General features: G+C 55.1%; 2 protein-coding genes across 7 annotated transcripts in view; both read right to left on the bottom strand.

Moving 5' to 3' along the window:
• Nucleotides 1-854: 854 nt before the first annotated feature.
• ABTB1 (ankyrin repeat and BTB domain containing 1) lies at nt 855-8,915 on the bottom strand. Of its 6 annotated transcripts, none has more exons than XM_010356655.2 (12): nt 8,770-8,914; nt 7,428-7,455; nt 7,258-7,313; nt 5,626-5,770; nt 5,312-5,471; nt 5,162-5,207; nt 4,646-4,762; nt 4,443-4,561; nt 4,165-4,263; nt 3,886-4,053; nt 1,600-1,800; nt 855-1,516 (listed from the first exon to the last, which is right to left on the bottom strand). In XM_010356655.2, exons 1-12 carry the CDS (start codon nt 8,783-8,785, stop codon nt 1,310-1,312), a joined length of 1,362 nt encoding a protein of 453 aa, XP_010354957.1. In that variant the 5' UTR covers nt 8,786-8,914; the 3' UTR covers nt 855-1,309. The 6 variants fall into 6 exon arrangements, with proteins under 6 accessions (XP_010354957.1, XP_010354960.1, XP_010354956.1 ...); XM_010356658.2 differs by having other exon boundaries at nt 7,428-7,501; nt 8,770-8,913; XM_010356654.2 differs by having other exon boundaries at nt 859-1,516; nt 7,393-7,455; nt 8,770-8,915.
• A 141-nt stretch (nt 8,916-9,056) lies between these two features.
• Nucleotides 9,057-22,103, bottom strand: part of PODXL2 (podocalyxin like 2) — a 43,593-nt gene continuing 30,546 nt past the window's right edge. The window contains exons 3-8 of the mRNA XM_030942555.1: nt 20,229-21,019; nt 19,079-19,153; nt 13,265-13,421; nt 12,665-12,726; nt 10,255-10,434; nt 9,057-9,604 (exon numbers count right to left, since the gene is read on the bottom strand). Coding sequence (XP_030798415.1) covers nt 9,392-9,604; nt 10,255-10,434; nt 12,665-12,726; nt 13,265-13,421; nt 19,079-19,153; nt 20,229-21,019 — 1,478 coding nt within the window. The 3' untranslated portion in view covers nt 9,057-9,391. The remainder of the gene's footprint in view (nt 9,605-10,254; nt 10,435-12,664; nt 12,727-13,264; nt 13,422-19,078; nt 19,154-20,228; nt 21,020-22,103) is intronic.

The following is a 22,103-nucleotide window of genomic DNA, read 5'->3' as shown; positions in this document are numbered from 1 at the left end:
ATCCCTCTTCCCCTAGGGCGGGCCCTAGAAACCAGAGTCCCTGTTTCCCAAAGCCAGCCATAAAACCTAAAAACAGGACTCTCACTTTCCCTCTGCCTTATCTGTGTAAAAAGTGGCCATAAGCATCTGACCCACCTTGTTTGACTATAGGTCATAAGACCCCCATTCCAGAGGGTCCTGCCCCACACCCCGAAGACAGGCAGGCAGGCTGCTCAGAGAGACCAAGAATAATCCAGACAGGCCTGACCGCGTTTCCCCGTTGTCAGCATTGGATCCTGCACTTTTTGCCAATCCCATTTCTACTCAGCTGGCCACAGTTTGCTGAGCCTAAGCTTAACAATGACAGCTTCCCATCTTTGGGTCTTCATTCTGAAGATGCCCATGTCTACATGCTAAATAAATTTGCATGTCTGTTCTCCTGTTACTCTGCCTTTTGCACGTTTCCAGTGAACCTACAGAGGGCCAAGGAGAAAGGTCTCCCTTGGCCCCTGCAGCTCACCTGTCACCCCTGCAGGGTGGCAGCCCCTGCAGGAAGGGCCACAAGAGCCTCCCTGGGGAAAAGACTGGCACTGGGCTGAGAGAAAATGGTCATTTTGGTCCTGGCCCTTTCTTGGAATGAGGCCCACCATAACCAGCGTCCATGGAGACAGGGAGGGAGGGAGCCAGGCTGGGCCCAGGCCACGCTGGGGTCAGTGGCAGATCTCTAAGTCTGCTCAGCCAGGTATTCTGGCCCTTGGGCTCTGGGCCAGCCTCTGCTGGGAGTCCCCAACTCTGGAGCTTCTTTCCTTGGTCCCACTAGCTCCTTTGGTTCCAGAAGGCCCCACCCTTCCCAAGCTGTACCCCAGGACACAGGCTCACGCTCCCACAATGCCTTCAAGCTTTATTGCCACACACACTCCCACAGCCCTTCCTGAATGGCCCTGTGCATGGGAATACTGGCTTAGAGAAGCAATCCAGGGCTGGGTGAGGGCTACAAGACTGGATTTGGGACTGGGGTGGTGTGGGGAGGGGGATCTGGGGAAAGAAAGTGCTAAGACCAAAGCCCACCCCCACCCCAGGTTTCCCTGAGTGGTGCCCACCCCCAGGATCTTGGGGGCTGGCTTGTGCATTGGGGGGAGGGGGCTCATCCCAAATGCATCCTCCCCTGGGGTCTCCAGGCTCATGGAGGGAAGAGAAGCCCCACTGAGCTCCCTGCACCCACCATGAAGCCCTCAATGTGCAGGGAGCAGGAAGAAGAGCTGCACACAAACACACACACGTGCTTGTCTCCAGGGGAGCTCCTGGCCCCTGGGGCTGCCCAGCCAGGGGCTCAACAGTCCAGGCCAATGGACACGAGCAGGTCCTCGAGTGCCCGCAGTCGCTGCTGCGCCTCCTCTATGGCACTGTAGGTCTGCACCGTGCTGGCCACATGGAAGCGGATGTCGTCCACCAGCGGGATGGAGTCTGTCTCCTGCCGGGCCGCCACAGCCGCTGCCTCCTCTTTCACCGCCTCCACGAAGTCTTCCCGCTCCACCAGCTATGAGCGGGAAGGGCCAGCTCAGTGCAGGGGTGCCCGCCCTCTCACCACTCCCTCCCGCCCGCTGCAGCCCACTGGCCCACCTTTTCAATGACCTTGGCCATGTACTCAGTGCACTGGTCCTCAAGCCGTGCCAGGCGGAAGAGCTTGGCCACGCGCCACACACCCACCACACTGTCCTCATCTAGCACCTGGGCCAGGCTGCGGCCACACAGCCTCTTCAGGCCTGGCAATAGGTACATGTCGGCGATGCTCAGCACGTCGTAGGCCGCCTCAGGGGACAGCTGCAGTGGAGACAGGGATGAAGGTGCCCCCCGAAGTCACCAAGGGCTCCCAGGGCCCAATGGCCAAGGATAGGGCCTGCGGGGGCTGTGGGGCAGTGGTGGGAAGGCTTCCAGTGGGAGTAGTTCCCTGAGCACATGTGGGCAGGGGGTAGGGGGAACTGCAGGACCACACAGGGGGCAGAAGACTGGCAGCTGGGTGTGCTCTCAAGCCTTGAGCAGGCTGGCAGGATGGGTGGGAGGCAGGGCCCTCGCAGGAGCCAGGGTCTGAGCTCCGAGTTACATAGACCTGGGTCTGACACTTCTAGCTGTGGGGCCCTGGGCAAGTCACTGCACCTCCTGTGCCTCTAGTTCCCAGTTCATGAGGTACAGATAACCATGCCTACCTTGGGGGGCTGTCAGAATGGTGGGGCAGAGGCAGCTAGTCAAGACCCATGCAGGGACCCTGCCAGGGGTGGGAGACTATCTACCCGCTCCCTCCCTCTCAAGAGGCTGTGGGGACACAGAGCCCACCTACAGGTACATCCTGTGCTGGGCAAGACTGAAGCCTTCAGATTCGGGCCAGAGCCTGGGTGGCACAGGGAACAAGCTGCAGAGACGAGGGAAGCTCTGCGACCACATTACAGGCCACATGCCATGTGCCATAACACCTCCTTTACCTGGGCAACCCATGCATCCGCCCGCACAAGGCCTTAGGAAGTGACAATGAGTGCTATCCCCATGTTCTAGAGGCACAGAGCAGTTAAGTAACTTTCCCAAGATCACACAGCTCAACCAGTGTCAACCCAGGTTAGGAGCCCAAGCCATACTCTGAGACAAAGTGCCCTTGGGGTGGTGAGGCTCCTTGAGGAGGGAGCTTCTCCAGGGTGGGCAAAGGTAACCCCTGGTAAGGGGCCAGAGAGCTGGGCTGAGCTGCAGGAGTTGCCCAGTAGAGGAGGGGGGAAGGATGGAGGCTGAGGGGCTGTTAGGTCGCAGGGAGGGATGGACAAGGGAGCTGCCACTGGAGGTAGAGCAGCAGTAGGGACTGCCCTCTGTCCCCCAGCATGCTTCCTCCCCTTCCCCCACAAAACAGGGCCCTGGCCACAGAATGACTTTCCAACCCTCCCCTGTTGGCAGGGGAGTTCTCTCCAGGGGAACATAAGAAGTGGTGTGTGCAATTTCCTGTGGCTTCTACAAAAACAACATTGTTTGCCCTGCGTTCCTCTTCCTCCTAGAGCATGAGTTTGCCTAGGACCCAATCTCCATGGCCAAAGGCAATGCCCCAGGGCAGGGTGGGTAAGCTACAGCCTGCGGACCAAATCCAGCCTGTTTGTGCAAATAAAGTTTTATTGGAATGCAGCCTCACCCACTCATCTCTGTACTGTCTCTGGCTGCCTTTGCACTACAGAGTTGAGTAGCTACAACAGGGCCATATGGCCCACAGAACCTGAAACATTCACCTTTAGAGACAAGGGTTTTTGACCTTCACCCTTAGGCATACAGGGGCAAGATGGAGGGATGACCTGGTCTTCAGCAAGCCACCTGCCCTGGGGCAGCCACCTCAGTCAGATGTGAAGGAGAAACAAACTGTCCTCTTCAAGCCACCAGATATGGGGGTCTCTTTATAGCGTGCATGCGCGCGCGCGCGCACACGCACACACACCCTGGCAGATCAAACCTTCAGCACTCTGCTGCTGCCCTGCAGCTTTGGCTTACGGAGACCTTGGGGCAACTGGAGACAGAGGGAGGCAGCAAGGGAAGAGGAGACTAGGAACCCAGAACCCCAGGGATCTGCAGCACCGCAGAGGGAGGAGGTTGTCCCCACCCAGCCTCCACCCTCCTGCTGGAGAAGCTGAGGACCCCAAGTGGCTGACAAGTGTGGAGTGCCTGTGACATAGGCCTTGTCACTTATCCTCTCTCTGGAGCCTAATAAGGCTTCCCTCTGCCTGAAAGAAAAATCCAAAGTCCCACATCCTTCCCCTCCAGCCTTCTCAAAATGTCAACCATGGGGCCAACTGGGCCCTCCCAAAGACCCCCAGGGCCCTGGCGCTCCCTCAGCCCATGGCAGCACAGGCTGTGTGCCGTCCCCAGCTCTGCCTGAGCCCCCACCTCAGTGTGGTCGCTGTACACGTAGTAGAGCACGTGGGTGAAGACGTCGGGTGAGATGCCGTGCAGGGTGACGGCTGGGGGGCCCCCTGAGGTCTCCGGCTCCTCGCTCTCTTGGAAGTGGTCATCCAGCAGGGCCCGGAAGTAGTCACTGCGGCCACAGAAGAAGGCCTGGGGAAGGCGGGCTCAGGAAGTGTGAGGGCCAGGGTCTACCTCCTGAGGAGCCAGACCGGGGCTCAGGGCAATGGGTTGGAGCCAGGGGCAACAGGAGGGCACAGGCACCTTGTGGCAGAGGAAGCTGCAGCCGGCCACTCGGAAGCAGACGTCAGGGCAGCTGTTGAAGCCATCAGGACAAGGGAAGGGCAGCTCCCAAAGATCACCCTGGGGTACAGAAGAGTGTGACCCCATCAGAGCAGTTGTTCACAGAAGTGAATGACTAGGTTCAGAAAAGGGAAGTAACTGGTCCAAGGCCACACAAGAAATTGAGCCCAAGTATCTAGGCTGCCTGTCACAGCCTGCCATCCCAAAATGCCCCTCCTGCCCATCAGCCCCACACCTACTCGGAGCTCAGGGGGCAGGGCACAGTCAGCCAGCAGCGCCATGTCCTCCCGGAGGCGGGGGTCTGCAGGTGGGGGCTCGATGGTCAGCACCTTCACACACGTGCCTGGCTTAGACACCACTACAGGGGAAGAACAACTTCAGGGAGCCAGGCCAGCCCTACCAGGCGGCACCCATGGCCCCGGGCCCCAAAACCTGCTCGCACCAAACTCAGACACCTTCTCGCACTTGGCCTCCAGGTCGCTGAGCAGGTCCCACAGCTGGCACTGCTTGGCCAGGCGCTCACAGTCACTCACATGCTCTACGCCGATGTCCAGGCGGCCTAGGGGCAGTGGGGAGGATGAGGGCCTGCAGGACCTGAGCTGTCATCAGGCCCACAGAAAAACAGTGATCCCCTCCCACCTGGCCACCTGGCCGCAGGGCTAGGACTCCGCAGGGCTAGGACACTTGCCACCTTGGTTTCCCCATCAAGAGCTGCTGCCTGAGTTCTACAGGCCCCAGGGAACAGACGGGAAAGGCTCAGCATATGGGTGGGACAAGCTCTTCCTGAGCAGACACACTAGTCCTCTCTCTTGCAACCCAACACGAGAGGCAGCTGGAACCACCCCGGGGGACCATGAAGTGTCTAGAGGTGAAAGGTCAGCCCAGCCACACCTAGGTGTACTGCTGTCCAGAAGGACAGCCCACTCCCTCTCCTCCTCCCCTGGACCCAGGGGGTCACCTGTGTACAGGTACTGCAGCAGGGCCCCAAAGGCCACGGGGTTGATCTGTGGGCAGAAAGCCAGAAAGGAATGTCAGAGGCAGCCACCCAGCACAACCCCTTGCTGTTCCTGGGCAGTCCATGCCCCTCTGCCACCCTGAAGGGACATACCAGTGGGTGCCTGAGAACCACGACACTCTTGCCCTTCCATTTGGTGTCCAGCATGTTAGCAAAGTAGGCACTGCGAGCACCCAGGATGCAGCGATGCACCCGGAATGGCTTTCCGTGTACTACAAAGACCACATCACTGTGGATGCCCTGCTCTAGAAGCCTGGGGGGGACAAGCCGGGAGGGAGGATGCTTGGCACAGCCCCCACCCCATTCCTTGAAGCACCCAGAGCCCAGGGCAGGCCACAGAGCAGACCCCTCCACACTCATCAAGGCCACCGCACCCCATGCTGCACCCCTCATGTGCCCTGACTCACCGCTGCAAGAAGTCATCATAGTAATCCCGCCTCCTGCAGGAAGCTGTGACCTGCTTGTAATCACGTAGAGCCCGGCGGATGGGGTCACTCAGTGCCCCATAGAGGCAGCGCTCACCATCGAAGGTGTTGGCCTCACAGCGGGCTCCTGGGGGAGGCAGCGCTCACCAGTTAGCAGGGAAGGGGCTTGGGGAAATTCTAATCTCCCTCTCCCTCCTCCCCACCTTCCCACACATGGGGCTCCGAATCTCTGGCAATGCCTTCCCCAATTACCCTGGGCCCACTCTGACCCAACATCCTCCCAGTCAAGGCCTAGGTGAATGGGCATGTCTGTGTGCACTCACACAGGCACATACTCACTCACACGGAAGACAGACTACACAGAACGGAGAGCAGACTCGGTGGCTGGACTTGTCCCACACACTGGAGCACAGCAGTGAAGGAGACAAAGGTCCCTGTCCTGCTGAACTTATACTCTAGTGAGGCAGGACAATGAACGCACTACAGAACGACGGCAGGGACTAATTAAGAAAAACAAGGCTGGGCATGGCGGCTCACACCTATAATCCAGGCACTTTTTGAGGCCAAGGTAGGTGGATCGCTTGAGCTCAGGAGTTTGAGACCAACCTGAGCAACATAGTGAGACCCCATCTCTGCAAAAAAAAAAAAAAAAAAAAAAAATACAAAAACTTGCCAGGCGTGGTGGCGCACGCCTGTAGTCCCAGCTATTGGAAGATTTGAAGGGGCTGAGGCAGGAGGATCACTTGAGCCTGGGAGGTTAAGGCTGCAGTAAGCTAAGATCATACCACTACATTCCAGCCTGGGTGACAGAGCAAGTCTCTGTCTCCAAAGAAAACAGAAAAATAAAACCAAAATAGGATGAAGAATGGCACTGGATGAAGGGAAATCATGAAAGGTCACTTTGTGATGGTGGCGGCATGCAGAGACCTGAATGAAGTGGGGGACTGGGCCATGTGAATGTCTGCAGAAGGGCAGTCCATGCAGGAGGAACTGCAGGTACAAAGGCCCTGGGGCAGGAACAGGCGCATGCATAGCACAGTGGAGCCCCAGTGAGGCCAGTATAGCAGCAAGCAAGCAGAGCGAGCCGAGGGAGTGAGGCCAGCGGGAGGGTAGACCCTGTGGAGCCCTGGGAATGGCCAGGCAGGCTCACTGTGTCCTAGAGGCAGTGAGAACTCGCTGGAGGATTTTTAGCCAATCAGATTCATTGTGAAAAGAGGGAGATTAGAATTAGAACTTGGCTGCAATGGCAAGAGAGGAGGCAGGCACTGTGCCCGGGGAGAAATGCTGATGACTGGGCCCAGGTCGTAGAAGTAGAGATGGGGAGGGTGGACAGAGAAAAGGTTTTAAAGTAGCGCTAACAGTACTTGCTGATTCTACTGAGTGGTAAAAGAGGAATCGCGGTGCTTTGCAAATGTGTATGAAGGCCCAGTGCTGGGGCTGGACCTTTGGCCTTTCAGCGTTTGGGAGAGAGGAGGTGATGGAGCCTTCCCTCCCACCAGAGCTCTCTACTGCAGGAAGAAGCTGGCCCTGCTAGAAGCAGGGAGCCCGGGGAAAAGCTGCACACATGCATGCACGCACCCAGGCACACCCCTGAGCCCGGCTCCCTGCTCTCACCATTTGCCAGAAGATAGAGTACCAGCTCCTCGTGCCCACACAAGCAGGCATAGTACCTGAAGGGAGGGAGCAAGTCCTCAGCGCTGAAGGGGTACACCAACCCCCACCCTCCGCACCCCTCTCCCCAGCACTCACAAGGGGGTGCTGTCCCACTTGTCCCGCACATTCACCTCCACGTCTCGCTGCTCCAGCAGGTACCTGGGCAGGAAGGAGGTCAGAGCCTGGGTCAGGACGGGTTCATGGTCTAAGAAAGAAGGCCCGTGGGAGGGAACGGAGGGAAAACATCCCTTTTGGTCTGGGGAAGCCTTCCCCAGGTAAGGGCAGGTGACAGGCAGATCACAGCAGGAGAGGCACTCGGGTCAAAGTGCAGGCAAGGGTGTGGAGGTGGGGTCGGACAGGCAGACAGTGTGTGCCATCAGTGCTGGGGGACGATGGGCTACAGGGGCAGAGGCCAGCGCCAGTGCTGGGGCTGGACCTTTGACCTTTCAGCGTTTGGGAGAGAGAGGAGGTGATGGAGCCTTCGCTCCCACCAGAGCTCTCTACTGCAGGAAGAAGCAGGCCCTGCTAGAAGCAGGGAGCCCGGGGAAAAGCTGCTGCAGGCCTCCTGGTGGTGTGGAGGGCACATAATTCTAGAAGGCAGGAGTAGCGGGATACAGCAACTGATGGGATGCGGAAGGTGAGCAAGGGGAGTCGCCAATGCTAGTGTAGCCCCACCGAGAGGGGGCAGCCCGAGGGAGGCCTCCAGGCTGCACGTGGAAGTGCTGTGAGTCCAAGCACCATTGACACTATGCACTAACTCTTGAGTGGCATGGGATGTTGGGGAGGGGCCCAGGGATGCTATGGGAGTACAGCAGCCTGGGGCTAGCCCAGGGGAGGTGGAAGTAGTCAATCGGCACCAGGTTAAAAGGGAGGAGGGGCCAATGAAAAAGGAGGTAAAACGGAATAGTGGAAGGCCAAGGAGGGGAAGGGCCCCAGAACCCAACTGGGCACCCCTTCCCTCCGCGTCCAGCCCATGGAGGTGCCATCTCAGCGCCAGATTCACTTTAGCTGCGTCAGGAGTTTCCGAAACATCAGGGACCGGAAGCCGATTATGGGCTCTAGGTGTTCCCCGCGCCGGTCCAGAGAGCATGAGAATAAGGGGCCACGTCTGGAGTCCCAGACCTATACCTGCGGCCCGCGCCCGGGGGTCTGACGTCCGGGCCCTACCAGGGCTAACAGTGGCCCGCCTTTCTCTCCGCCCACTTCTGCGCCTTCGGGCCTCCGTGGAGCAGTCCCTTCTTCCAGGAAGCCCTCCGGGGGTCAATGGCCATCAGTGTCCCTGCCCCAGTGCGCTTCCGCTGGGGGGCTGCGGCGGGGTCTAGGTGGTTAGCCCCGCGGGGGCGCTCCGAAGGCTTGTGACCCGGCCGAGGCGCCCGCCTCTCTCCGCGGCCGTCCAGCCGCACGTCCCAGGTCCCGAGGCGTTCCGAGGGCGCCCCACCTCCCGCACCCTCCCTGGGACTGCGGGGTCCTCACCGCACTCGGCCCACATCCCCCTTCCTGCAGCTGGCGAACAGGTCGCTGGTGTCCATGGCGCTGAGGCTCGTACCCGAGCAGAACGACCTCGGACGGCGACGCTGCGCACCCGGCGGATGTAAACACGCTCAGCTCAGCCCCGCCCCGCTCCGCAGCGGCGTCCGGAGGACCCGCCCGCCCCGGCCTCCCCGCCCCGCCCCGCCCCGCCCCGCGTCCCCGCCCCTGTCCCGGGGTTCTCCGCCCGCCCGCCCTGCCCCGACCCCGGAAATAAGAAAGAGTCGGGCAGGCAGACGTGCTGGGCCCGACGTGGTCTCCGGGCAGATTTAATGGAGTCCTGGGGCGCAGGGAGCGCCGCCCGTCGCCCGCCGCCCGCGGGGCCGGGGTTCAGGGGCAGGAAAGCGGGGCCAAGGCGGGCTCTGAGGCCGGCCTTTCGGGCGGGAGTGAGGGAGTTGGTCCGAGGCCACCGTGTGAAGTCGGGGGAAGCGGGGAGGAGCCCGCGCCGAGGGCCCGGCTGCGGGAGCGGCCCGGGTAGGCGCGGGGCTGGTGCGGGCTCCGGGCCGTCCGTTTCGGGGTCCACCTCGCTTCGTCCTGGCGGCCCACTCGGCCTGCGCCTCGGCTGCGCTCACAGGTGCGTGTCCTCCTCGAACACGTCCGAGTCCTCGGGGTCCCGCTTGCCCCCCATGAGCGCCCCCCAGCTTCCCGGGCCGTTGAGGGCCCCGCCGCCGTTCAGGCTGGGGTGCTTCTCCTGCATCTCCGACTGGCTGTCGCTGGCCACGTCCAGCGTGGGGTTGTCGTGGCAGCCGTTCTCCACGAAGCGCAGCTCCTCGCCGTGCGACTGCGGCGGGGTGGGGAGAGGCCGTGGGCGAGCGAGCCGGCCCCCAGACGGCTCCAGGCCTGCGGCCGTCTGTGCAACCCCCCCCAGAGGGTCCCCGCGGCACCCTCCACAGGTGCCAGATCCTTATTTTCTGTTGCTGCAGCTCAACTCCTTTCTCAAAATAAATCTAATCGTTGGCACTACAAAGCCCCGTGGTCTCCCTGACGTCATCGATCTCCCAACAGCCCCTGAAGAAGACTCCACTTGCGAGGTGGGCAGGGGCATCACTAGGGCTCTGCTCTCTTCCTCCGGGGGAGGCCTCCAGGCTGCTGGAGCCTCTCCTTGACCCTTGGGCATCACCAATGCAGGGCCTGTCTCTGGTGAGGTATCCAGGTGTTCAGGCCCTGCAGTGCCTGCCCTGGAAAGGGGCTGGTGGTGCCAGGGAGGGGCCCCCTGGTGGGGCTAGCAGCTCCCTCACTCCCTGCACCTCCAGCACCTGTCCTGGGGCTGGTGCCCTGCAGAGCAGGCAGCAGTGCTAGGCTGACCAGCTGCTTCACCCATGGGACTCTGTGCGCCCAGGAGAGTCACTGCCTCCCCTTGCAGATGAGGACACCTATCGATGGGCACTCTCCTCTCCACTGGCCCCCAGCCCCACCTGTCCCCACACTCACCACGTGCTTGAGCTTGGGCAGCCGGCGCTGCCAGCAGTTGTAGAGCAGGCCAAGCGCAATGATGATGATGCAGATGGCCCCAATGACCACCAGCACCACGAAGAGCGTGCCGTAGTCGCTGCGTACTTGGCTGGCCCGCGCCTGGCAGCTGCTGGTTGTGGAATAGTTCTGGATGCCAATCTGGGGGTGGGAGGGGCCAGGTTCTTCAGCTGAGGTCCTGGGGTGCCATGGCTCCTCTGGGGTGGTTGCATTGGGCTCAGGGGTGGGGATGGGGGAGCAGGCTTAGAAGGTGCTGGCACTCCCAACTCCTGAAGTTCCCTGGGGCCTGGGCTCGCCTTTACCCCATGCTCATTCTGTTCGTCTCAGCACAGCTATAGGCGTCTCCACCCTATGCCCATGTTCCCGGCCTCCTTCACATCCCACCACAGCTTCTGCCCCAACCGCTGAGTGTGAGCCCACTGTGGCCCTAGCCCCTCAGTGAGAGTGGACCCATGCTGCTGGACACCATCCAACTAGAGAGATCCCCCACACCTATCCCTAACCAGTTAGAGAGACAAGAAGATATGAGGCCCCCACACATCTTCCACCATACAACCGCTTCCACCTCGGTGGGGAGGGGTGGGAGAGTCACCCCACACCAGGGCCAGTGCAGGAAGGGATACTGAGGGCATGCAGGCCACATGTGTGGCCACCCTGGCTGCCCAGCTTCCTCCCTTCCCACGGCGTGTTCACTGCTGGCATGTAGCTGCCTGCACCCCTCCACACTGCAGGTTGTCATGGTCAGTCCTGCCTTCTCTGGCCAAGGAGATCGGTGCCAGGGGCCAGGCAGCTGCTGTCTCCACAGATCAGCATCTCAGCAGAGAGAAGCAGGAAGGCGAGTACCACCAGGGACTCCTCAGGTGAGGGGTCAGGGCATTTCCCAGTGCTGAGGCCTAGATTGCACCAGGCCCACCTTTCTGAGGCCACATTGCAGCTCTTCCCTAGTTTCTGTGAACCATCTGTATCTCTAGTACTTTTCTCAATTTATTGTTACCAAGGGTCAGTTTTTCTTGCTAGATTCACCTGAGTATATTTCTAAAGACCCAGCATGACTTTTGGCTAAGTCAGTCTGAATTAAGTGACCAGTAAGGCCAGAATACTCAGGGGCAGCGAAAAGCAGGGTGAGGACTGTATAGAAGGTCAAGGTTAGCTCACACTTCCACCAGCAGCCCTACTGTTCATGGACCCACAATTCCAGAACTGGGAAGGGCCTCAGTGGCCCTCCAGGCAGTAGAGCAGTGTGGTGAAAGGCCCAGGCTCCGGAATCAGGCTTCCTGCAAAGCCTGGCTCTACTGCTTACCGGCGGTGCCATCTCAGGCAGGTCACCCAACCTCTCCCACTTCGGCTCTCATCTTCCATGGGGACGCCATCGGTACTCAACAGGTGCCTCACTTAACTCTCACAACCCCAAGGGGTGGTGGCGAGGACTAAGGGAGAGAGCCTTGCACAGTGTGACGCTCAGTGGGCATTCAACATGCTCACCAGAAAAGCACCACCACCAGGGCCTCCGCTCCCCTGGCACGCAAGGATGAGGAGGTGGACAGGATTATACCACTTATCTCTCCTGCCAAAAGTGGCAGCACCTTTGGGAGTGGAGAGGGCTGATGACAGGGCACTGGACTCTACAGTGAGCAATGGCAGTTTTGGTGGAGATGGTGGCTGTCCTGAAGAAGCGAGATGAGGAACGGAAGGACCCCACAGGCAAGGTGGTGTGAGGAGCAGGAGGACTGGGGGACCCTGCCATCCCATCCAAGCTTGTGTGGCAGCTGGGTAGGAGAGGTTGGCCGGGATGGGCCAGGCAGCCAGCAGACTGCACTGAATGGGGGCACCTCCCAAGATGGCAGGGCTGCCTCCTGGCCCCCAGGTGCCGCATCTCACTGCAGCAGGAGTGCAGAGCATGGCTGTGCAAGCACCAGCAGACTCACACATCCACTCCAAGTCACATGTCCAGGTCTCCCAGGCTTGCTCTTTTGGTTTCTGGAACCCATCACGCTGTCCCCTCCCATCAGGCTGCATGGCGTCTCTGCCACTGTCCACCCGGAAAACTCCCAGTTAACCCTCATTGCCCTCCAGACCCTTCCTCTCTGGGCCCTCTCCTGTCAGCCTCTTAGCACAGCCCCCCGCACCCCCATGGCCCCTTTCTGCCCCTGGCCATTGCCTGCATTGCACCATTGGTTGGTAGCATGCACGTGCACCGTCTTTCCCACAAAACCATGTCTAAGGAAGGCCTGAAGCAAGGGACCCGCCCAGAGCACACTCTGTCTTATGCTCCTTTGAACCTCACGATGTGGGCAGCCTCCTGGGACTTTGAGGAACAGAGACAGGAGGGAGCATATTAGAAGCTAACAGGTCCAGGTCCCTGCACTCTTACCTCCTCCAGGCTCCTGCGGATGTCACCCAGCATGGAAAGGACATCTTGAGTGGGCACCACCCCTGGGGGGTAAGAAACACCACTATCAGTGCAGCCGTGGCTGAGGTGCCCCTCCAAGGGCTCTGGTCCCGCTCTCCAATGGCTGGCCTGAGCCTCTGCCTCCCTTCCTGGCTCAAATTGCACACAGATCCTCAAGGCACACGCCTCCCCCTCTCCTAGACATGCTTTTCACTGCATCAATTTGTTAGAACATTGATTTGTGTAATACCAGACAGCCACTTGCGAAGCCCACACACTGCCTTCTGAACACACCCCTTCTCCCCTGCCACACCAGGTACAGTGTCCATTCATCTCCCAACTGTGCTGGACTACACCTCTTCCCCTGCCTCCTGTGCCCATCCTTCATTCTCACAACCCCCTCCTTGTCCCCAGAACCCAAGCTGGTGGGTACGCCTTGACCCCTAAACTAAGTAGCTCAAACTACTGTCCTGGAGTTCCAAGTTTCAAAGCCCTTACGCATGTACTTTTTTCCCGTGGCCCTCAGGGGCCGCCTACCTCCCACTGCCCTCCTGGGCCCTCCCATCACCTGCCCTCACTCACCCTGCTCGCCCACCAGTGTCATGAGAAGGTGCTGCTCCTTCTCGCTGGGCTTGCTCAGAGAGATGTGCCAGGCCCCGTGGTGGCCGCTGCCATGGCGGGGCAGCACCTCTTCCACCAGGGCCAGGAGCTGCGGCCCCCGGTGCTGCCGGAACACCTCCTACAAGGGCAGAAAGAGCCCCCCCGTGTTCAGTGAAGGAGAGGGGCTCTACTGAGCCCTCTGCCTCTAGGCCCAGCCCTGTACTCACCCTCAACCCTCTGGCTGTTCCCAGAGGCAGCTCTGGTCAGCTGTGGAGACCCTTTGAGAGCTGCAAGCTGGGGAATGTGGGAATGCCAAGATGTACACCCATTCATTCACTTACACCAGGTGCTCCTTCCTGCCCTGGCCTCTAGCCATGAGAAAGTCAAGGGGCCCGTCCCAGAGACAGATGCAGTTGAGTGGTGCAGGGACACACACACACACACGCCATGTACAGCCCAGAAACTAGGTACACAGAGTGGTAAGGCCTATGGGAGAACTGCTCCCTGTGCCTAGTGCTCAAGTGCGTGGTGCTGGGGATGAACACACGGGAGGGTTGGAGTGGTGATGGACAAAAGAGGTGTGCACCATATAACTACCAAAAATCGGGGAGGGGCCAGAAGTGGCAGAACCTGGCTCTCCTCTCGCCTGTCAGCACAGAGATGCAGCCCCAAGCTGGTGAGTGGGGAAAGCCATCTGTGTGCTCTTGTGTAGGCGGTGGAGGCCAAAAGAGCAAACACAGAGATGGGAACTGGAGCCCCTGGAGCTGGGCTGGGACAGAGGGAGGAGATGAGGAGACCTTTTCTCATCGTGCACTCGCTTGTATTGTTGAGGTTTTCTTGACCCTGTATATATGTAATTCCACAATTTAAAACAAAACAAGAGCCTGGCCTTAAACAGAAACTCAGTGAGTGGCAGGAGCCCAGGCTGGGGCACAGGCCAGAACCCTGCCTCCTGCTTCACGTCCTGCCGTTTGTCCCTGCCCAGCCCCATCTAGGAAGATACCCTCCTTTGGCCCTGTGGCCACTCCTCACTCTGGCTCCTCTCCAGCAGCCTTTTCCCTCCTGAACATGCACAGTCACACATTCCCTGCTCCTAGCCTCCGCAGCCTGCTGCAGACACCTCTCTCCCAGGTGCTCAGCTCTTTCACAGTGCCCTGCTATGCAGCTGAGAGCCAGTGCCACTGGGAAGCACAGGCATCTCACTAGGCCAGCCCTGCAGGATCCCCTGCCACTCCAAATCTCCCTTCTGTTAGAGCCCAGGCTAATGAGCTGTTCCGTAGTTGTCATGCCAACCTAAAGTCTACCAGGGGGACTGAAGTGCTGGGCCTCTGTTCTTTGTTACCATGGCAAATGCCAGGCTCAGGCTCAAGCCTTGGCACTCACTGGTCTAACAGCCAGCCAACTGAGTTCTAAATGTGGGAGAAGATGGGTACCTGGAGATGGCCACAGAGCAGCTAGGAAAGCCCTAGTTCTGTGATGGTTCTTACCTTCTTCACTGATTGAGTATGGGGGGAGAAGCATGCCCACCTCTGCCGGAGCAAGGGTACGTGCACCATGACCCACAGACCCCCGGTTACAAACAAGCACTCTCCTGCCACATGAAGTGCCTGCTCTCTGTGCCGCAGCTCTGTGATCTGCTGTGTTTGCACACCCCACATTTTCCTGGGTACATATGTCAGCCTGGCTTAAGCCCAGAGACCCACAACATCAGTGTGGGAGGATCTGATGACTGCAGATGTCATACCACTTATTATGTAGACAGGAAAACTGAATGTCCATGGCAAGGGGGAAAAGCCCTGACTTTGGAATCAAATAAATCTGGGCTCTGGCCAGTGCAGTGGCTCATGGAATCCCAACATCTGGGAGGCCAAGGGAGGTGGATCACTTGAGCCCAGGAGTTCCAACTCCTGCACAGACAACACAGCAAACCCCGTCTCTACAAAAAATGCAAAAAAATTAACCAAGTGTGGTGGTGCACATCTGTGGTCCCAGCAACTTGGGAGGCTGAGGTGAGAGGATCACTTGAGCCTGGGAAGTTGAGGCTGCAGTAAGCTGACATTGTGCCACTGTACTCCAGCCTGGGTGATAAAAATAAATAAATACCTCGGTTCAAATCCTGTTTCTGCCATTTGTCAGCTCTCTGTGATGTGAGCAAAAAAAAAAAAAAAAAAAAAAAAAAAGTACCTCTCTGAGCCTCAAAGGCTCAGATCCTTGCATCTCTACAGTAAGGATTTCTTTTGCCTTCTAGAACTCAAAAACAACACCTCTGGATTTACTACTTTATCTTTCTGCCTCCTCTCATAGCTTTCCTTATTAGACTTCTTTCCAGTTTCTTCTGTGTTACCTGTGACATCTAGGTAAAATAGACACCACTGAGTTTGCATCACTTTCTCTAGATCTTGAGGGCCGAACTCCTGGAACTCCTGTAGTTCTATCGTGTAAAACTTTCCCCAAGAGACTGCCAGCACTTTTCTCCCTGTCTTTTCCTGAATATGTAGTCTCTGTATAGCCCATCGTTTTTTATGCACATTTATTCCTATCATTTTTTCAAACAAGTCAAGGTCATTAAATGCAAAGAAAGGCTGAGGAACTATTCCAGATTAAAGGAGACTAAAGAGACAAGACAATTAATGCAATGCATGACCATGGATTCTATCCCGGACTGGGAGGGAAAAAAATATAAAGGACATTATTGGAACCATGGTGAAATAGAAATAAGGTAGGTGATCAGATAATAGTTTTGTAGCAGTGCTAATTCCTGATTTTGACCATTGCATTGCGGTTATCTAAAATATTCTTGTTCTGAGGAAATACAAACTAATATATTTGGGGGTAGGGACAAAAGGAAATAATGTCTTCAACTTTTTCTCAAATGGTTTGAAAAAATTCTAACAAGTGATGAATCTGGCAAAGAAACTAACAAATATGTTGATAAAATATAGTAAGCATTGACTGTTAATAATAATGACTAATGTTCAACATCACCAATCATCAGGGAAAATGCAAATCAAAACCACAATGAGATACCATTTAGGTTGGTGCAAAGGTAATTGCAAGTTTTGTCATTACTTTCAATGGCAAAAAGCGAAATTACTTTTGCACCAACCAAATACCTCATTTCCCTCAGGATGGCCACTGTTTAAAACAACAGAAAAGGGCCGGGCATGGTGGATCACGCCTGTAATCCCAGCACTTTGGGAGGCTGAGGCGGGAGGATCACAAGGTCAGGAGACTGAGACCATCCTGGCTAACACGGTGAAACCCCGTCTCTACTAAAACTACAAAAAAATTAGCCGGACGTGGTGGCAGGCGCCTGTAGTCCCAGCTACTCAGGAGGCTGAGGCAGGAGAATGGCGTGAACCCGGGAGGCGGAGGTTGCAGTGAGCTGAGATCGCGCCACTGCACTCCAGCCTGGGCGACAGAGCAAGACTCCGTCACAAAACAAAACAAAACAAAACAAAAAAACAGAAAAGAACAAGTGTTTATGAGGATGTGGAAACACTGGAATCCTAGTGCTGGTGAAAATGTAAAATGGTATAGTCATAGCGAAAAGCAGTATGGAGATTCCTCAAAAAAATTAAAAAAAGAATTACCACATGATCCACCAACCCCACTTCTGAGTATATACACAAAAGAATTAAAAACAGAGTCTTGAAGAGATATTTGCACAGCACATTCCCAGCAGCACTATTCACAACAGCCAAAAGATGGAAGCAACCCAAGTGTCCGTGGACAGCTGTGTGGATAAATAACATGGCATATACATACAATGGAATATTTTTCAGCCTGAAGAAGAAAATTCTGCCACATGCTACCAAATGGATATACCCTGAGGACATTATGCTGAGTGAAATGAGCCAGATGTAAAACGACAAATGCTGTCTGATTCCACTTCTATTAGGTATCCAGAGTAGTCCCATTCATAGAAACCAAAAGGAGAATGGTGGGTGCCGGGGCTGGGGAACAGATAGTCATTTAATGGGTACAGAGTTTCAGCTTTGAAAATGAAAAAGTTCTGGGGCTTGGTTCCACAACAATGTGCATATACTTAATACAACTGAACTTATACTTACAAAGGGTGAAATGGGAAATTTTATGTTATGTTTTTTACTACAATTAAAAAAAAATCTACCATAAAAAATAATGACTAATTGAGTAGAGGTCACATATTAGAATAACACAGAAGACAAAAACAGGGAAAACAGAATAAAAGCATCTTAATATCTATGTATTGATTGGAAAAAAGATATGAACTTTAGGCTATATTATTCAAATATGCACAATTTGCCCAAGGGTCCCAAGTACCCATACTGTGGTCTTTATGTACGTACCATTTCCCAATGAAGGGAATAAGGGCTCCATGTCTGGGGAGGAAGATGAGCCTGGAATGTCTTATTATTCCAGAAAGCAAGGAGGCAATCAGACACTTAATAGATTGGTCAAAACGACTCAGAGGTCAACTCAAAGAGGCTTTTCCTGACCAAAGATGAGGTATTGAGCATCAATAAAAATAATAACTGCAATGGATGAAAACACACATCACTTAGGTGAAGATCCATCAGTATAGTCATGGTGGGGGAAACCAACCTCACTGGGGACTTTTGGATTAAACGCATGTATGTCCCTTCAGTCTTGCCCAGGCCCACTAACAAGAGTAAAGAATTTAAGGCCTAAAACCACAGAGACAAAGCAAAACAGAAGAGGAGACAAGAGCAACACACTGAAAGCAGATGGGTGAGTTAGAATTTCCTAATTTAGCAAACTCTAAAGAGCCAAACCCTAAGCCAAAATGTGGAAAGCTGAGAAGCAGTCAGATGCATACTGATTGACACTCCCCAGATGCCCCGGAATAGGGGCCCTGGTTACCTTTGGAAGAGGGGATGAAAATGCTACTAAAAATATAAGCTAGTCAAAACTTTGCTTAAGAAACGGCTGGGTCCCTAGTTCTTCCCGCAGTGCTGTACAGCCAAGAAATGTCCCTTCTCCCTGGCAGAAGACTGGAAGTTTATTCTTCAAAAAGGATAAAACAGAGGGTCTCTGACCTAGAGAGCATCAGACACAAGTGTGTGTTTTGGGGAGGGAAAAGGTCACGCTGCAAACAGGAAGAGACAGTACATGAATATTGATATTTATGGATACATATTTATAATACTGAAACATCCAGCCCTCTCTCTCCACCCTGGCTCCCAGAACACTGACAACCAACTTGTTATACTTCCAACAGAACAGAAGTTCCCTTTTCAAAGACTCTAATCACCTCAGGAGGAAGGACCTAACAATGCTGCCATTACAAATTTCTAAGTGATACGGCCTAGCCAGACCACTCTCATGAGAAGCCGTAGCTGACAAACCCTAGCACCATGCTCAAAGCTTCCAGCCAGTTTTTTGATAGAGAAAGCTGTAAACAAACTCCACCAGACATGTGTGGAGAGCATGTATATATACGAAAAGGCTGAGACCCAAAATGAGAAAAAGCAACCTATACAGGGAGAAAACAACTCTAAAAAAAACAGAAAGGTTTCAATATCACTGGAGAAATAAGATAGTGCACACATGAACAAAGTATTCGTTTAAATTAAAAAGAGAGGGAGGCAAGAACCAAAGAGCCTTCGGAAATTTTAAAATACGAAAGCTCTCTGTGTGTAATGCTGGTGGCTGCTGGTATATCCCTGGGCCACCAACTGAAGAACTAAGCCTCCTCCTGTGCACTGCTTGTCCCCGCAGCCCGCCCTCTGCCCCACCCTGTCCACTGCCTGCAGCCTTTCCCTGCGGTTCGGAGCCTGGCTGGGCACTCACACAGTCTATGTTCTCTGTCATGTTCAGAATGATGTAGTTTTTCCCAGCCAGATTGCTCCAGTCCTTGCAGATCACCTGTGTGAGGAGACAGAAAGCAGGGCGACAGTTACGAAGGCATAGGAAAGACACGGGGGAAAGAGCCCCAGTCAGAGGCCCTTTGGGAAGCTGGAAGGTGGAGGCCAGCAGAGGCATATTACAGCGAGGGGCTGCTGATAGCCTCTGTGAGGCACCATGCCGAGGAGTACAAACTCGAATGTCTTTGGGGACCAAGCAGGGAATGTGTTGAGTGAGAGGAGGAGGCCAGGCATTATTCCCAGGAAAAAGGGGGCTATATCAAAGGGGCCAGGCTGCAGAGAGCTTGCCCCACATGCTGGCTTTCAAGGGCAAGTTTATCGTTAATATTCTGGGGCTCCTTTCCTTTCCTTGCAGTGTCAGTGGGTGTGAACACTGACTTGTTCCTGCTGTGCACGTGGGTGTCGGTGGGGAGAAGGAGGGTGGTGAGATGGGATGGGGAAAGCACAGGTCAGCCACTAGCTCTAGCTGCTGGTAGAATCAGTGCAGAAGTCTAAGGGTGGGCTGGGCGCGGTAGCTAATGCCTGTAATCCCCGCACTTTGGGAGGCCAAGGCGGGTGGATCACTTGAAGTCAGGAGTTCCCGACCAGCCTGGCCAACATGGTGAAACCTTGTCTCCACTAAAAATACAAAAATTAGCCAGGCATGGTGGCACACGCTTGTAATCCCAGCTACTCAAGAGGCTGAGTTACAAGAATTGCTTGAACCTGGGAGGTGGAGGATGCAGTGAATCGAGATCGTGGCCACTGCACGCCAGCCTGGGCGACAGAGTGAGACTCCATCTTGGAAAAAAAAAAAACAAAAGAAGTCTAAGGGTGGCAGTGGTAACACCTGAACAAATGAAACCCAGGCCAGGCCACCAAGCTTCTCCGAAGGCCTTTGCAGAGAAGTGTGGGGAGAACACCCATTGTTGGCCCTGAGGTTTGCATCCCCACAAGTTCCATGGGGATCTATGTGCCATGGAAAGGGCCTCCCTCCTCAACCTGGCAGATCCTGCCCCCATGCCACACCAGCCCTGGGGATGGCCAGGCTCCGTGAAGAAGGTGCGGGGTGGTGGCCCGCATGCCCCTCACTTTACCTGCGTAGAATCCCAGGGTATTCTGGATTGAGCTTCAGCTGCCTGCCCTTCTAGGAGCTGCTGGTTGAGATCTTCTTGCCCCAAGGTAGCAGAGGAAGGTGTCAGTTTCACATCTCCAGGGGCCAGTGGGAAAGAGGCTGAGGTTCTAGAGCCAAGGGAATTTTCATCTGGGTGCTCAGCCCCACTGGGAGCTGTGGTTTGAAGGAATGAAGGCAAGGCCGGCACCTCCTCCTGCTGGCCAGACAAACCAGCTGCTCCCACAGTGACTTCCTCACTTGCTTCCTGAGGAGCCTCGAACTCTACCCCAAGCCCTGCAGCTGGCAGCACTGTGGCCTCCGCCTCCTGGCTGGTGGAGTCCTGGTCCCCCAGAGTCACTGTAGTTGGGGTGACTGAAGGCAGCAGCAAGCTGGGCCCCATGCTGCTCTCTACCTCCACACCTGATGAGGCCTGGTCCCCAGAGTCTTCATGCTTGCTTTTGGTGGCCCCTGGGGTCTGGCTGCTGCTGGTGAGAGAAAAGTCACGGACCTGAGGCTTGGCTTCTTCTTGGGATCCATTCACAGGGAGCAGCTCTTCCTCTTCCTCCTCTTCTTGTTTCTCTACCTCTTCCTTCTCCCTCTCCTCCTCTTCCTCTTCCTCTTCTTCCTCTTCTTCCTCCTCTCCGGGAGGCATATGCCAGGGAGGCTCAACCAGATTCATCTTGGGCAAGGGAGAGGGGAGGTTTGGCAGTTCTTGAGCCTGGCTGGTGTCTTCAATGGAACCTGCCTTCTCAGTTAAGTCAGGAAAAACATAATCTAAGGACAGAGATGAAAAGTTCATTCACTTATTTCATCATTTATTGCTTTACTCAGTATTTACTGGGCAGATGGCATAAAAGAACCACAATACACTGACGGGGCAGAGGTCATCAGGTCATGACGGAGAGGACTAAGAGGTGAGGCCGGGGGAGCAGACTGTGGAGGGACACAGGGACAAGGCTAGTCACTGTTTCCTTTATGATGATAAAATAATACAAATTTATCACCAAAACTCAATGAACACAGGAATGTAGAAAGTTTTGTATACTGCATCCCTCCAAAAGAGCCATGAGTAGTTTGAGGTATATATTCTCCACTGTGTTTGTAATGTGCTTGCTTGTCCTCATCCAGGGATTTCACCAAGAAGATCCCACAACAACCCACTAGGAAAGGTCCCCCTACTCCTTTTCTAGTGAGTCGTTATGAGAGTCTTCTTGGTGGAGTTCCCGAAGGAGGTCTGACAGCCCTCTCATCACAGAAGTGAGACCCCTCGATTATGACTATTGTTCCTAAACTGTGCTCTTTTTCTGTAATTCAGGCCCAGACAGGAAATGAAAAAGATGTAGGGAGAGCCAGAGAGAGGCCAGGGGCTGAGCCCGGAGGTTTCCAGGGCCTCCCAGAATGTTCAGGGTCACTGTTGGCAGTGGGAGAGGGGATTTTATTCTCCCTGCCATTCTTGGGAATTACATTTTGAAGCAGAGAAGCTAGGAGACTTCCTGGAGATCAGATTGTTTTCTGGCTTTTCCATGAACCCTAGGCCTCTTCCGAATAACTATGTATGAAAGTTACAGAACAAGTTTTTTGGAAATTCATTAAAAATATCAGAAGCTATATCTAGGAAGCAACTTTTATTGGCTGCCATTTTGTTTCAAAATAATAAATATTGTAGTTTTAAAATACTCTTTAGAAAGGAGAGTGGTGGGAACGCTTTAAGATAGCGAACTAAGGGTATTCATTTACTGCCTCCTCCAAAATTTTTATCAAACGACAAAAAAAAATTTTAACGGTCAAAATGAAGGTAAAAACATTTTAGAGAAATTTCTGGGAACATGGAAAGCATCTGAGATTATAGGAACAGATA

This window comes from Rhinopithecus roxellana, chromosome 1 (assembly GCF_007565055.1).
Source record: "Rhinopithecus roxellana isolate Shanxi Qingling chromosome 1, ASM756505v1, whole genome shotgun sequence".
In the NCBI taxonomy this organism is placed as follows: Eukaryota; Metazoa; Chordata; class Mammalia; order Primates; family Cercopithecidae; genus Rhinopithecus; species Rhinopithecus roxellana.
Note: the sequence above shows the minus strand (reverse complement) of the source record. Positions and strands in the feature narration are given on the sequence as shown.

Excerpts from the sequence above, each read along its gene's own strand:
- ABTB1 (XM_010356653.2), bottom strand. Across the intron at positions 7,314-7,392 it reads AAGTGGGACAGCACCCCCTT|GTACTATGCCTGCTTGTGTG; the intron begins GTGAGTGCTGGG and ends CCCTCCCTTCAG. Across the intron at positions 5,472-5,625 it reads TATGATGACTTCTTGCAGCG|GCTTCTAGAGCAGGGCATCC; the intron begins GTGAGTCAGGGC and ends TGTCCCCCCCAG.